Source organism: Vitis vinifera, chromosome 1 (assembly GCF_030704535.1).
Source record: "Vitis vinifera cultivar Pinot Noir 40024 chromosome 1, ASM3070453v1".
Lineage (NCBI taxonomy): Eukaryota > Viridiplantae > Streptophyta > Magnoliopsida > Vitales > Vitaceae > Vitis > Vitis vinifera.
The window spans coordinates 13,708,844-13,725,532 of NC_081805.1; the positions used below are offsets into that span (position 1 = coordinate 13,708,844).

General features: G+C 36.6%; 1 protein-coding gene and 1 pseudogene across 1 annotated transcript; both read left to right on the forward strand.

The window, feature by feature from the left end:
• The first annotated feature begins 515 nt into the window (after nucleotides 1-515).
• LOC100262550 (uncharacterized) lies at nucleotides 516-1,175 on the forward strand. Its single transcript, XM_010655539.1, has one exon. It carries the CDS (start codon nucleotides 516-518, stop codon nucleotides 1,173-1,175), a length of 660 nt encoding a protein of 219 aa, XP_010653841.1.
• A 1,030-nt stretch (nucleotides 1,176-2,205) lies between these two features.
• On the forward strand, nucleotides 2,206-8,214 carry LOC132253767 (midasin-like; annotated as a pseudogene).
• Nucleotides 8,215-16,689: the final 8,475 nt, after the last annotated feature.

The window sequence follows — 16,689 nt, forward strand, 5'->3', positions numbered from 1 at the left end:
TCAGCTGAGATAGGAAAGTCTGGTTTGGTAAAAAGCAGAAGAAAGCTTTGGATGAAACTGTACCCTTAGCATGGGAGGATTTTTCTGTTAAACTTGATTCATATCGTGGGAAAATCGCCTCATCTGGAATGCTATTTTGTTGAAAACGTGCCTTAAGTTGCTACAATTATGGGCAAACAAAAAGTTGCTGAATAATTGGTCAATAGATCAAGTCTTTAGGAAATATTTTCTGGATATATATACATATATATATTTTGTTTTGGCTTGATATTAGGAATTGGTTAGACATGGCTAGAAATTAGCAAATTCTCTTGACTTTCTGTTATGTTTCAGCTCTATATAAAGAGCAATGCAATGAATAAAAATACACTTCCAGATACCAAGTTTTTCTTTACTGGAAAAATTTGTTTTTCCTTTGCTGTCATAAATTTTTGCCCTATTCTTGTGCCATATATCAACAATCTGGTATCAGAGCTCTTCTTCTTGAGGGATCTGTGAGTTGAGTGAATCCAGAAATGGAAACTGAAACAAGTTTCTCCCATGTTGCATCACCGATTTTTGATGGTGATAACTATCAAGCCTGGGTTGTTAGAATGACAGTCCATCTTGAAGCATTAGATCTTTGGGAAGCTATAGAGGAAGACTATGATGTTCCCCCATTGCCGGCAAACCCTACGATGACTCAGCTTAAGAACCACAAAGAGAGGAAGACCAAGAAGTCCAAAGCTAAAGCCTACTTATTCTCTGCTGTTTCAAGCACTATATTTACAAGAATCATGAACCTGGAGTCAGCAAAAGATATTTGGGACTACCTCAAAAAGGAATACCAAGGCAATGAAAGAACCAAAAATATGAAAGTACTCAACTTGATCAGGGAGTTTGAAATGTTGAAAATGAAGGAGACAGAAACCATCAAAGACTACTCTGACAAGTTGCTGGGCATAGTAAACAAGGTGAGGTTGCTTGGTAAGGACTTCTCTGATGAACGAATTGTGCAAAAAATTCTTGTAACTCTGCCTGAAAAGTATGAGTCTAAAATTTCTTCATTAGAAGAATCTAAGGATTTGTCAAGCATATCCTTGGCAGAATTGGTGAATGCATTGCAGGCACAAGAGCAAAGGAGAATGATAAGAAAAGAAGAATCGATGGAGGGTGCGCTTCAAGCAAAGGCATAAAATTCAGGAGGAGGCAAAGACAAGAAAAACAACAATAAGAAGAAGAACAACAAGACTGACAACAACAACAAAAACAAGGATGGAACCTATCCACCTTGCCCACACTACAAAAGACAAATCACCCACAAAGAAAGTGATGGTGGAGGCCTGATGTCAAGTGCAGGAAATGTGGTCAGATTGGACACATGGAGCGGATTTGCAAGTCACAACAACATGAAGAGGCAAAACCTTCTACTGAGCAACATCAAGAAGAGCAACTTTTTGTTGCAACATGCTTCACAACAAGTAACAGCTCTAGCGATTCTTGGTTGATTGATAGTGGCTGCACAAACCACATGACCAATGACCAAGAGCTCTTTAAGGAGCTTGATAAAACTATCATCTCCAAAGTAAAAATTGGAAATGGTGAATTTATTTCAGTTAAGGGTAAAGGAACTGTGGCTATAGAAAGCTTAACAGGTTTGAAGTATATTACTGATGTTCTATATGTGCCTGACATTGATCAAAACTTGCTTAGTGTTGGGCAGCTAATTGAAAAAGGTTTCAAAGTCATATTTGAAGACAAATGGTGCATGATCAAAGACGCGAAAGGTAGAGATGTATTCAAAGTGAAAATGAGAGCAAAAAGCTTTGCTCTAAATCTAATGGAGGATGAGCAAATAGCATTTTCAAGCACTGTAAGCAAGGCAGAATTATGGCACAGAAGGCTCGGGCATTTCCACCATGTTGGACTTCTATATATGCAGAAACACAATTTGGTGAAAGGTGTGCCATTGTTGGAAAACAAGCAAGCTGATTGTGTGGCTTGTCAATATGACAAGCAAACTAGAAGACCCTTCCCTCAAATAGCATGGAGAGCAATGCACAAGCTGCAACTGGTACACACAGATGTTGGAGGACCTTAGAAAACACCATCTTTAAATGGTAGTAAGTACTACATTGCATTTATTGACGATTATACCAGATTTTGTTGGATTTATTTCCTCAAATCCAAATCTGAGGTTGCTAATGTATTTTGGAAATATAAAGCATGGGTGGAGAATCAAAGCAGTTGCAGGATGCAGAAGATAAGGTCAGATAATGGGAAAGAATACACAAATGAAATTTTTGATAAGTTCTGTGAAGAAGCCGGTATTGAGCACCAACTCATAACACCTTGCACTCCACAACAGAATGGAGTAAGTGAGAGAAAAAATCGAAGTATTATGGAGATGACAAGGTGTATGCTACATGAGAAGGAGTTGCCAAAGAAATTGTGGGCAGAGGCTGCAAACAATGCAATTTTTTTGCTGAATAGCTGCCAACTAGAGTTTTGCAGAAAAAAACTCCATTTGAAGCCTGGTTTGGTTATAAACCAGATTTGAAGAATCTAAGAACTTTTGGTTGTCTCTGTTTTTCTTATATGCTGCAGGTGAAAAAAGAAAAACTTGATAAGAAGGCAGAACCAGGAGTTTTCATTGGATATAGCAACTCTTCCAAGGCTTACAGAATTTTCCAACCACAAAATGGAAAAATTCTTGTAAGTAGAGATGTCAAGTTCATAGAGGATAGACAATGGAACTGGGAGGAGTCAATAAAAATGCAACTGCCAGAGGTTCCGCAATACTTTGATGAAGACATAGATGATGTCCCAGTTAGAGGCATAAGGTCCTTATCTGATGTTTATGAAAGAAACAATGTTGCTGTTTTTGAGCCTGCAGAATTTGAAGAGGCAGAGAAGGATGATAAGTGGATTGAAGCAATGAAAGAGGAGCTTAGAATGATTGAAAAGAATGATGCCTGGGAGTTAGTGGACAGACCTCAACACAGAAAGGTCATTGGAATCAAATGGGTTTATAGAACCAAACTTAATGCAGATGGTTCTGTAAATAAATACAAAGCCAGATTAGTTGTGAAGGGGTATAGTTAAGTGTTTGGAGTGGATTTCTCATAAACTTTTGCTCCAGTAGCACGCTTGGATACAATTAGAATGTTGTTTGCTTTGACAGCACAAAAGGGATGGAAAACTTATCAGTTGGATGTAAAATCTGCTTTTTTAAATGGTTATCTTCAAGAGGAAATTTACGTAGAGCAGCCCGAGGGATTCCAAGTCAAGGGACAGGAGGAGAAGGTCTACTTGTTGAAGAAGGCCTTATATGGTCTTAAACAGGCTCCCAGGGCCTGGTACAGTAGGATTGATGAACATCTTCAAAGTCTTGGATTTGTTAAAAGTCCAAGTGAAGCTACATTATATGTAAAAGGAACAAATGCTAACTTAATTGTAGTTTCTGTTTATGTTGATGATCTACTTGTAACAGGTAGCAATGAGAAACCGGTAAAAGAGTTTAAAGCTGAAATGCTCAAAGTATTTGAGATGATAGACCTTGGCTTGATGTCCTACTTTCTGGGTATGGAGGTGAAGCAAGATCATGATGGAGTCTTCATAAGCCAAAAGAAGTATGCAAAGGAAATTCTTAACAAATTTCACATGGAAGATTGCAAAAGGACCAGCACACCAATGAATCAAAAGGAGAAATTTAGCAAAGATGATGGAACATAAAAAGTGGATGAAAGCCAATATAGGAGTATGATTGGTTGCTTGATGTATCTTACAGCCACCAGACCAAACATAATGTTTTCAGTAAGCTTGCTTTCAAGATTCATGCATTATGCCAGTGAAGTGCATTTTCAAGCTGCCAAAAGGATTGTAAGATATATCAAGGGCACAACAAATTATGGCATTAAATATTCTTACTGTCAGAATTTTAAACTTCATGGTTATTCTGATAGTGATTGGGCAGGTTCTATTGATGACATGAGAAGTACAACAAGATTTTGTTTCAGCTTTGGATCCGGAATTTTTTCATGGTCCTCAAAGAAGCAAGATGTGATAGCTCAAAGTACAGCAGAGGCAGAATATGTAGCAGCCAATGCTACTGTAAATCAAGCAATTTGGATCAGAAAAATACTTGTAGATCTACACATGAAGCAAAATGAGCCAACATAGATTCATGTAGATAACCAAGCTGCAATTGCAATTTCAAATGATTCTGTTTTTCATGGCAAGACTAAGCATTTCAAGATCAAGTTGTATCACTTAAGAGAAGAACAAAAGGATGGTGAAGTTAAACTGCTTTATTGCAAGACTGAGGATCAAATTGTAGATGTGTTAACCAAAGGCTCTAGCAAAAGCTAGATTTGAAACCTTAAGAAGCAAAATAGGCCTCTGCAACTACTAAGGCAAGAAGGAGTGTTGGAAACGTGCCTTAAGTTGCTACAATTATGGGCAAACAAAAAGTTGCTGAATAATTGGTCAATAGACCAAGTCTTTAGGAAATATTTTTTGGATATATATATCTATATATATATATATATATATATATATATATATATATATATATATATATATATATATATTTTGTTTTGGCTTGATATTAGGAATTGGTTAGACATGGCTAGAAATTAGCAAATTCTCTTGACTTTCTGTTATGTTTCAGCTCTATATAAAGAGCAATGCAATGAATAAAAATACACTTCCAGATACCAAGTTTTTCTTTACTGGAAAAATTTGTTTTTCCTTTGCTGTCATAAATTTCTGCCCTGTTCTTGTGCCATATATCAACATATTTCAATTTGTGGAAGGGGCTTTTGTGACTGCACTTCGAAATGGTGACTGGATTTTGCTTGATGAGGTGAATTTAGCTCCCCCAGTCATTGCAAAGAGTTATTGGTGTTCTTGAAGATGTGAATAGATCACTTTGGTTAGCTGAAGGAGGGGTTGCCAGTTATACACCTAGGCATCCTAATTTTCGCTTGGATGAATCCTGCAACTGATGCTGGGAAGAGGGACTTGCAATTCTCTTTAAGAAGTAGATTTAAAGAGTACTTTGTTGATGATGTGTTGGATGATACAGATTTGACTCTATTTATTACTCAAATCTTTAGATGACAGTTGTTCGAGTGGAGACTTGGTAGATAAAATAGTGTCTTTCTATAAATCAGCCAAGGATTCTGAAGAGAGGCTGCAGGATGGGGCTAATCAGAAGCCCCAGTACAGTTTAAGGTCTTTTTATAGTGCAATAGAATACACTAACAAATCAAACAGAAAATTTGGATTTTAGAAAGCAATTTATGGTGGATTTTCTATGTTTTTTCTCACTTTGTTGGCTGCGCCAAGGGCTAAGTTAATGAATCAAATGATTTTTTCAAAATTAGTAGGAGGAAAGATATCTCCACAAATACCTTTTTGATGAATACTTGATGGCTAGGGGAAACACAAGCTCTGGTGATTTCTTGGAGAACTATATTCTAATCAGGAACCTAGCTCGTGCTGTTTTGATTAAACGATATCCTGTTCTCTTACAGGGTCCCACCTCAAGTGGAAAGACGAGTCTTGTGCAGTATCTTGCTGCAATAACCAGCCATGAATTTGTATGGATCAATAATCATGAACACACAGACGTTCAAGAATACTTAGGTTCCTATGTGACTGATGCTAGTGGGAAGCTAGTCTTTCATGAAGGTGTATTGGTTAAGGGTGTCTGGAATGGATATTTGATAGTTCTGGATAAGCTTAACTTGGCCTCATCTGATATGCTGGAAGCCTTGAACCAATTGTTGGATGACAACAGAGAGCTTTTTGTGCCTGAATTACGAGAAACAATGCCAGCACAACTAGATTTTATGCCTTTTTCTACTCTAAATCCCCCTACTCTCTATGGAGGACATAAAATGCTTTCTCGAGCATTTCGTAACCGTTTTGTGGAGAGTCATGTTGATGAGATCCCAGAAGATGAGTTGAGCACGATATTAAACAATTGGTGCAAAATCTCTGAAAGTTATGTGAAGATAATGGTTGAAGTTATGAAGGAGTTGAAGTTGCATCGACAGAGTAGTGAAGTGTTTGCTGGAAAACATGGATTCATAACTCTTATAGACTTATTTTGGTGGGCTGATCATTTCAGGACATTTGGGAATTCAAATGAAGATTTGGCCAGAGATGGTTATTATCTTTTGGCAGAAACATTCAAAGATGAGGGCGAGAAAAAGGTTGTTCAAGCAGTTTTAGCGAAACATCTCCAGGTTAAACTACTCAAAGATAACTTGTACCATCAGGTGTGGTTCTTCTCCCTCCCTCCTCTCCCTTCCTCTCTTATGTGGGCATTTTGTTGCATGCGTGCTTGCATTGTATATGAGGTCATGATCTACATATTAATTTATATTTCTGTGGTTTGAGTTATCTTTGCCTTTTGTGTTTCTGTACTTTCAGCTATCTTTGCCTTCTGTGTTTCTTTACTTTCAGTTATCTTTACCTTTTGTGTTGCATTAAGATGTGACAAATGGATCTGGAGTCTGTTTGGTGCAGCTGTAAATTTTGGCAAAATGCTTTTTCAAGGGGGAAAAAACTATGGATTGACATGGTAGATACTAATTTGATAACTGCTTCTTAAGAATTATTTATGGAAAGGAGTGGTATCTATCAATATGTAAACAAATCTTAAATTGTTGATCCTCTTCTGGTAAGCTCTTCTACAAAAGCATCTCACCCCAAACTTGAATGGAAATAGCCTTCAAGCCACTAGCTTTACTACCCTAAAGTGCTTTAATGCATACCTACACGCTGAATAAAGCTTTAACTATCATAAAGAGCTCTTAGGCAATTAGAAAGGTGCACACTGGGGGGCTTTAGTGCATCATGATCTGTAGTTGGTTTTTATTTTTTATTTTTTTGTATTTCGACGATGTTCTGATTGACAATTTGATCATTGGTACCTCAAGAACAAGCAGTCGCTGGACCTCTCAGAGAAAGGTATAAAAATCCAACATATACATAATTCCTCAAGTGGGAATTGTCCCTACAAGAACCTCAGGGATAATGCTTTCTATTGGTTAGCTCATCTATTAATTGTGTTGCTAATTGTGTTAAGTGTTCACCATACCCTTGGAAAGGTCCATAGCTCTTCTGATACTGAGGTCAAAATGCCAAGGTCCTCTGTTTTTGGAGGAGACTCAAGAGATGACAACCAAGAAATTCCCTCTATATTAAGATTCATGATTGCCATAAGAGATGGTTCAGTAGCTAATCCATAAAAGAGACACATTGTATTGCTTGATAGATGGAATCTTCTCACCTTCCAAATTCTTTCTTTAACTATGAAAGGAAAGGAATCTTCCAAATTGGCAAGGATCTAGATTTCCATAATTCATTCCTAAACTTGACTTGTTGCAGTATGATTCAATAGACCTCCTTGTGGTTCTTATAATCCGTTTGATGCCCATCTGACCCAATCTTAATACTCTGCTATAAGTATTATTTGATTTTTTTTGAAGTCGCGAGACGGAAACTTTGTACTTGTTCAGAGCAAATAGCTTGAACAATTCTGTTTTGCATTGGTGTTTTTACTTCTTTGCTTAATTGTGCTCTCGTATTTTGTTTTGTGTGAGATACATGTTGATCAGAGTTCGCTATTTGTTATTGTATCCAAATTGTTGGAGGAATTTATTGAGGAAGGAATGTTGGGATATGGAAGACAATCTTTAACCATTTTTAGCAGCAAGCTAGGGAAAATCATATGTAAGTTCTATACAGCATGTTGAAGAGCATTAATTGTGAGTTGTAAACCCCAGATTGTTTGGTGATGCCTTGACGTAAACTTTCTTCCTTATATTAAAATCCTTGCCTTTCGTTACTTGACTATTAGTTGATAGTTGAGATTTATCATACTTGTATTCTTAAGAAAAATTTCTTGTGGCTGCCTGATTCGAACAATTTCCTGAATATCCTGAAGTGGCTTTTTATTTTTATGATTTATTTATTTATGCGATCCAGAAAATTGGCGAAGGAGACATTGTTTTCAGTTTGGACAAACACAGGGGCTTCTGAAAGTCTTGGAGAGTATGTATACTTTCTCATGCATTTTGTTGGCTGTAGTCTATTTCTTCAGATATTGGTCATGCTTCTCAGACTCTTGATCAAGTAGATGTAATTGTAAATAGCTACCAACAAGGTGCTGTCACATGGGCTGATGTCACTACACAAGATCTTGATACTGTTGTGTGAATGAAGTTGGACCCAGCTTAGCTGCATTAGAAATGGCAGACCCTTTTTATGTGGCAAGATGGACCTCTTGTACAAGCAATGAAGGATGGTGATATGTTTCTTGTTGATGAAATCTCCTTGGCTGATGATAGCGTACTTGAACAATTGAATAATGTCTTGGAGCCAGAAAGGAAACTGGCGGGTGATCTTATTAGGAACCTTGCTTCTTTTAATGCTCTTTAATATATCTCCTTACGTCTCCTTCATGTTAATGTTGTTTTCCTTCTTTTTTTTCTTGTTTTCCCTTCTTTTCTCTTTTTCTTTTTGCATTTCCTTGTATAATAGTTAATTAATTAATTAATTTTGAGGGCCTGCTGCTTTTTTCCCCATCCACTATCACTACTCTTGCTATCGGTACCATTACTTATGATATATTTCAGTCCTCATTTTGGTACTTGTGCCACTATTTCTGCTGCTATTAATGGTTGACTCTAGTTCTTATTTTGCTATTACTACTCCCCAGTTCCCCCTTTTCAGTTCTCATTTCTCCCCTTTTGCAGGCCTTGGCTGAGAAAGGAGGGTCATCTCTGGAGAAAATAACTGCTCATCCAAATTAATTCAGTTTTCTAGAAAAATGCGTCATGATTTTTATCATGGATGGATAGCACTTACATATAGTTAAATTAAAATTTAATATGTGCTTTAATCCTTTTTCCCTGGCGTTTTGCAAACATTTTATGCAGGTTTCTGGTTATGATACCAAAAGGAAAAATTGGTTTATCTTAAGATGGGTTTTTTTACTGTGTCAGGATAAGTGGGAGATTGAAGAAAACTTTCCATTGTCACTTTTTCCATCAAAATCAATCATTATATGGATAACTAGTGAATTACATCTTCGAAAATAATGATGCAAAGAGAGGGCTTTATCGATCAAAGATGAGGATACGATCATACAACACATGAGGGTAAGTAGGGGGAGGAGGGAAAAGAGAAAAAGAGAATCAAGAGAATGGTAAAAAGGGAAGAGAGATTAAAAGGCTATAGATGCTATGAATAGCTCTAGGTTATGGTTGACAAGAACGACTCCAGGTCGTTAGCTCAAGGCTATAGATGCTATAAAAAGCTAAGGGCTATCGATGACATGAGCTACTTTGGGTCGTGAGCTCAGACCTCTAAATGCGATGAATAGCTCTAGGCAATGGTTGACATGAACAACTCCGAGTCGTGAGCTCAAGGCTTTAGATGCTATGAACATCTCAGGGTCATGAATGACATGAACGACTTTGGGTCGTCAACTTAAGGCCCTAGATGTAATGAACAACTCTAGGTTGTGGTTGATCATAACTCAAGTTTTCAAGAAAGAAGATGTAGATGAAGACAAAGGCGAGGATGAAGATCAAGTAGAAACCAAAGGAAAAAGAGGAAAGAATAAGGTGAAAACAAAAGAGAATTCAAAGCCTAAAAGGCAGAGGAGACTGATTGCATTGTTAGTCGAAGAAGCGATCGTTGCTCTGGATTTACCAAGGCATTATCTGACATGAGAGGCCTTTTCATCTTCATCAGTGACATTTGTACACCTTTCAAGAGCGAAAGGTTAGGGTTTCCAATTTCTCTTTTTCTGTGCTATTTCTCCTTTCTCTCGATTTTTCTTTCTTTTTTCTTTTTTGTTCAGTGGTGTCTCAATTTTGAATTGGTTTCCCGTTGCTATTTCTGTTAGCTGAACACGTTCACCACATCGTCCAGCACTTCATGATGTGGTCCACCACTTCCACCATCTCTCACTTCCGCTGCGATTAAGGAGCACGTTCCACCAACTACTCAACATGGTAGCAAGAGCAACGTGGTTTGATGGAAGCCACTGTTATAAAGTTTTTAGAAAATGGTCCCGAACTCGCTCTGCTGTTTCTTCATAATATACACCATCAAAACAAAGGAGATATTAGAGTTTGGAAATCAACACTTCACCAATTACAGAAAGCTAAACAATAGCTGGAGGTAAGTATCATCCTAAATTCATTTTCATTTTTTCAGAAATGATTTTTAATGGCAAAAGTTTTGTATGCTTGTATTGATTATATCGCATGAAATCTTCTCACATTTGGTATCAAAGCTATGAAAACCTTGCCTCTGCCTTGGTATCTATTTTGCACCAAAATTGTTTAGTTAATGTTTCCTTTTCTGGTTATAAAATACAATCATACAGTATGCTTGATAGGAACATCCGTTTGATGATCTCTCAAAATCACTACTCAAAATAAAATATATTGCGTGCTGTCGGGAAAATATATGGGGAAAGAAAGATCAAACCAAAATAATAAGTAAGACTATGAGATATCACTAGAGGATCACTACCCCAAAACACGACCTTACTTGAACAAATCCTATTCAATTTTGTGGTTCAGAGACATCACTTTGGCTTCATTCTCCTTGGCCACCCTCTGTCGGACCTGGTTCTCCATCTCATTTTTTCAGAAAATCAAAATCCATATTTTGGGTTGTTCTTTAATGTGGAACCCACCACAAGAGCCATTAAACTCACAACAACCATAATCAACCCATTCTTGTGAGCTGCCCAGGTAAAAGTGGCCACTAAGAGCTCCAAATAGCTTTTTGCAGAAAGCCATATATTTCCTCCAGGTTGATCAAATTTCAACAGCTAATAGGAAATTGGTGCATTCTTAGATAGTGTCCATTGGTGATGCAGGCGGCTTGAAAGGCATCGCGTGGGGCTATTCTTGCATGTGTTGCAGGCGGCTCCATAGCTAGCTGATAATGGTGCAGTCCATGTGGGTAGCGGGGAGTACGTGGCTACCGGTGATGAAGTAGTCCACGGGGTGGCGGAAAATTAGGATGGTGGGTTTTCGTTGCAATTGATAATAATAAAATAAATAAATAAATAAAATAAAAAACTAGAGAAAGATTGGGTTCTACTAAGTTTTTGGGTCTTGGTATAAGTGACTTTTGGGCCTATGAAGCTTATTGCATGGTAGTGGCCCATTTTACTAAATTAAGGGGCTTTAAGTGTTGGGCCATGGGTTAATTGTTAAAATTGGGTCAATTTAGGCACTTATGGCTCGGTTTAAATTATTTTTTATTGGGCTTGTAACTGATTGTGAAATTTGGGCCAATTTAGGCAATTATGACCTGTTTGAAATAATTTTATTGGGTTTAGGCACCCATTCATTATTTGAAACCTTTTAAATTATTCTAAATTATATGTGATTTTTATACATGCAAATAAAATTATTTATTTTAATTTATATGTTTGTATGTGTAAAAATGTAGCCTAAATTTGAGTTCGATAAATTAAAAGTTGTAGCTTTTAATGCATGCAATTGTTGTCTAAAATTTAGTTAGATATATTAAAATTATATCATATAGTTTTAATGTCTAGTGAATCCATATGATTTTTTTAAATAATTAAGGAATAGCCACAACATCCTTAATTATATAAAAATTATATATTAATAAGGATCACATTATGGACATTAATTGTAATTAACTATATAAATATGATGATTTTACCCCACAGGGTTTTCATTATGTTTATATAATTAATTAGGATAAAATATTAAAATTAATTTTTCCTAATTTACCCACAGGAGTTAGGAATAATTAATTTAATAGGTTTATCATAAAGATTATAGACAGAAAATATCAAACTATATTCATAATAAATTTCATAATTTAATAAAATAGTTTGATAAAGTCTATCATAAAGATAATTAATCTTATTGAATTAAAGATTTAGCCCATAGGCAATTTTTAATAAAATTAGATTCAATTTTGAGCATGTTCTACATTGGTAAACCATGAATTTATATTAAAGCCTTAAATTTTTAATATGCTTGTAATCCTTATGTGCAGGTTTACCTAGCATATTTGATATTCATTATGAGGTTCCCGAACTTAGAGGAGATAACTTTAAGATATGGAAGGAGAGAATTCTTCTTCAATTAGGTGCATGGACATAGACTATGCCATAAGGAAAGATGAACCACATAAGATCACTGATACCAGCACACCCGAAGAAATACTATTGTACGAACGTTGGGAGAAATCTAATCGGCTCAGCGTGATGTACATAAAGACAAAAATTAGTGCTGGTATACGTGGTTCAATCGAGCAACATGAGAATGTCCGCAAATTGCTCAAGGCTATTGACGAGCAATTCGTCACTTCAGACAAAGCCTTGGCAAGCATCCTGATTATGAAGTTCACATCCCTGAAGCTCACCAGTATAAGAGGTGTACGCGAACACATCATGGAGATGAGGGACATAGTGGTTCAATTGAAGAAGCTCAAGGTAGAAATGTCTGAATCCTTCTTGGTGCACTTTATCCTTAACACTCTTCCACCTCAGTATGAACCTTTCAAAATCTTTTACAACACACATAAGGATAAGTGGTCTATCAATGAATTGATGACCATGTGTGTTCAAGAGGAAGGAAGGTTATTGATGGAACATGGAGAAAGTGCCATGTTGGTGACGCAAAGAAAATGAAAGAAAGGAAAATCTCAAGCCAGTCAAAAAGGGAAGCAACAAATTCCTCCCAAATCTGACATTAAGAAAGACGAAAAGTGTTTTTTCGGTAAAAAGAAAGGACACGTGAAGAAGAAATGTCTGAAATTTCAGAAATGGCTTGAGAAGAAAGGTAACCCTACCTCATTTGTTTGTTATGAATCTAATATGGTTAATGTAAATACCAACACATGGTGGATTGATTCTGGATCTACAATCCACATTTCAAATTCCTTGTAGGGTATGCAAAACCTAAGGAAGCCAGTGACAAGTGAGCAATTCATCTTATCCGGAAACAAGATGGGCTCGTATGTGGAAACAATAGGGACATGTTATTTAACTTTAAATGGTGGTTTTGTTTTAGAATTGCAAAAGACCTTTTATGTACCAAGTTTCTCACAAAACTTGATTTCAGTTTTTAGACTTGTACCGTTTGGATATTCCTTTCATTTTTCATAAACATCTTTCAGTTTGATTTATAAATCTGATTGTGTTGGGAATGGTATTTTGTCTAATGGTCTTTATTGCATATTCTTACAAAATGATACCACTCATAATTCATTATATGTCCAAACTGGCATTAAAAGATGTGTTGTTAATGAGGATTCGTCTACATTGTGGCATCGAAGATTAGGTCATATCTCCATAGATCGAATCAAAAGATTGGTAAATGATGGGGTACTTAGTACTCTAGATTTTACTGACTTTGAGACTTGTGTGGATTGCATTAAGGGAAAACAAACCAACAAGTCAAAGAGAGGTGCTACTAGGAGTTCTGCCATACTAGAGATCATACATACTGATATATGTAGTCTTGACATGGACTCTCATGGTCAGAAATACTTCATCTCTTTCATAGATGATTTCTCACGATACATGTATCTCTACATACTTCATAACAAAAATGAAGCTTTAGAAGCCTTTAAAGTTTTCAAGGCAGAAGTAGAGAAACAATGTGGTAAACAAATTAAGATCGTGAGATCAGATAGAGGTGGAAAATATTATGGTAGATACTTGGAAGATGGACAATCACCTGGGCTATTTGCGAAGTTTCTTCAAGAACATGGGATTGTTGCCCAATACACCATGTCTGGTTCTCCAAACCAAAATGGTGTAGCAGAAAAAAGAAACCGAACTTTATTGGACATGGTGAGAAGTATGCTTAGCAGCTCAAAACTTCCTAAATTCTTGTGGACTGAAGCACTTAAGACAGTAGTATATATATTAAACCGAGTTCCAACCAAGGTTGTCCCAAAGACGCCATTTGAGTTATTGAAAGGTTGGAAACTGAGTTTGCGACATATACGCGCTTGGGGATGCTCGTCTGAAGTGAGAATATATAATCCACAGGAGAAGAAACTGCACCCAAGGACTATTAGTGGGTATTTCATTGGATATGCTAAAATGTCTAAGGGGTACAAATTTTACTATCCATCTCACAGCACTAAGATTGTGGAATCGAGAAATGCTAAATTTCTTGAATATGACTTAGTCAGTGGGAGCGATCAATTCAGAAACATAGTTTCTGATATTGATCATACAAAGTCTCAACCTTCCACTTCAAGTGATAGATTGTTTATTGTTCATAATACTCCTCAAGTACAATCGGGTGTAGAACGAACAACCGCTGAAGTTCAACCAGTCGTTGAGGTTCCATAAGCTGTTGACAACATTCCAGTAGATCAAGTTGATCAGGAGTTTCCTAACACTTCTGAACAACAAGTTGAACCTCATACTTCCTTAGAAGATATTGGTGCAACCTTAAGAAGGTCTACTCGAACTAAGAGGTCAGCAATTCCTAATGATTATGTAGTGTATCTACAGGAATGTGACTACAATATAGGAGCCGAAAATGATCCCGAATCTTTTTCACAAGCCATGAGTTGTAAAGAATCAAAATTGTGATACAATGTCATGAAGGATGAGATGAGTTCCATGAAGTGCAATGATGTTTGGGACCTTGTTGAGTTGCCTAATGGTGCAAAAACCATTGGTTGTAAATGAGTTTTTAAGATAAAGAAAGATTCATTAGGCAACATTGAGAGATACAAGGCCAGACTTGTTGCAAAGGGGTTCACTCAGAAAGAAAGAATCGATTACACAAAAACCTTTTCTCCTGTATCTAAGAAAGATTCTTTGCGCATTATATTGGCATTAGTAGCCCACTTTGATTTGGAATTGCAACAAATGGATGTGAAAACAACATTTCTTAATGGAGAGCTAGAGGAGGAGGTTTACATGAAACAACCTGAAGGATTCCCCTCTAGTGATGGTGAGCAATTGGTTTGTAAGCTTAAGAAATCCATATACGGTTTAAAACAAGCATCCCGCCAATGGTATTTAAAATTCTATAACATAATTTCTTCATTTGGTTTTGAAGAAAATGTTATGGATCAATGCATATACCTTAAGGTCAATGGGAGTAAAGTTTGTTTTTTTGTTTTATACGTGGATGACATCTTACTTGCAACCAATGATAAGGGTTTACTTCATGAGGTGAAACAATTCTTCTCTACAAATTTCGACATGAAGGATATGAGTGAGGCATCTTATGTCATTGGCATTAAGATCCATAGAGACAGATTTCAAGGTATCTTATGTTTGTCTTAAGAAACCTATATCAATAAAGTTTTAGAGAGATTTCGGATGAAGAATTGTTCACCTAGTGTTTCTCCTATAGTGAAGGGTGATAGGTTCAATCTAGACCAATGCCCGAAAAACGATCTTGAGATGGAACAAATGAAAAACATTCCATATGCTTCTACAGTTGGAAGTCTGATGTATGCTCAGGTTTGCACAAGGCCTGACATTGCATTTGCTGTTGGAATGTTAGGACGATATCAGAGTAACCCAGGTAAGGACCACTGGAAAGCTGGAAAGAAAGTGATACGATATCTTCAAGGAACCAAATATTACAAGCTTATGTACAGACGGACAAGCAATTTAGAGGTTGTTGGCTACTCAGATTCGGACTTTGCTGGCTGTGTTGATTCACGTAAATCAACATCTGGATATATTTTTATATTGGCCGGTGGAGCTATATCTTGGAGGAGCGTTAAGTAGACCATGATTGCTACTTCTACTATGGAAGCTGAGTTCATATCTTGTTTTGAGGCTACTTCACATGGTGTATGGCTTAAGAGTTTCATTTTGGGGCTTAGAGTTATGGATTCAATATCTAAGCCATTGAGTATATATTGCGACAATTCAGTTGCAGTCTTTATGGCGAAGAACAATAAAAGTGGAAGTCGAAGCAAACACATCGACATTAAGTATCTAGCCATAAGAGAACGTGTTAAAGAAAAGAAAGTGATTATTGAGCACATTAGCACTGAATTGATGATCACTGATCTTTTGACTAAGGGCATGCCACCGTTGAAATTCAATGATCATGTAGTGAACATGGGACTTAGTTCCATTATGTAGTTTCTATTGTACAAACTCTTATTATGATGTTTTCTCATATTGATGTGCACTTTTATTTAATTTTGAGAAAATTTAACTTCATTGGACCAAGAATGAACATAGGGTTTATTCATTAAGTAATATTGTCACATAAAGTATAATGTTAAGAGATGAGTACACTGTAATACATGGAAAGTAACACTCGTTAAATAGAGGACTTATCGCCATGATTCATGTATTTGTTACTTAATGGGATAATTGATGGATTGAGATAGGACATTAGGTTAAAGGTGTAGACCAAGTGGGAGAATGTTAGCTGAACACGTTCACCACGTCGTCCAGCACTTCATGATGTGGTCCACCACTTCCACCATCTCTCACTTCCGCTGTAGTTAAGGAGCACGTTCCACCAACTGCTCAACATGGTGGCAAGAGCAATGTGGTTTGATGGAAGTCACTGTTATAAAGTTTTTAGAAAATGATCCCGAACTCGCTTTGCTGTTTCTTCATAATATACACCATCAAAACAAAGAAGATATTAGAGTTTGGAAATCAACACTTCACCAATT

Coding starts and splice junctions, on each gene's coding strand:
- LOC100262550 (XM_010655539.1), top strand. CDS start 516: ATGGAAACTGAAACAAGTTTCTCCCATGTTGCATCACCGATTTTTGAT.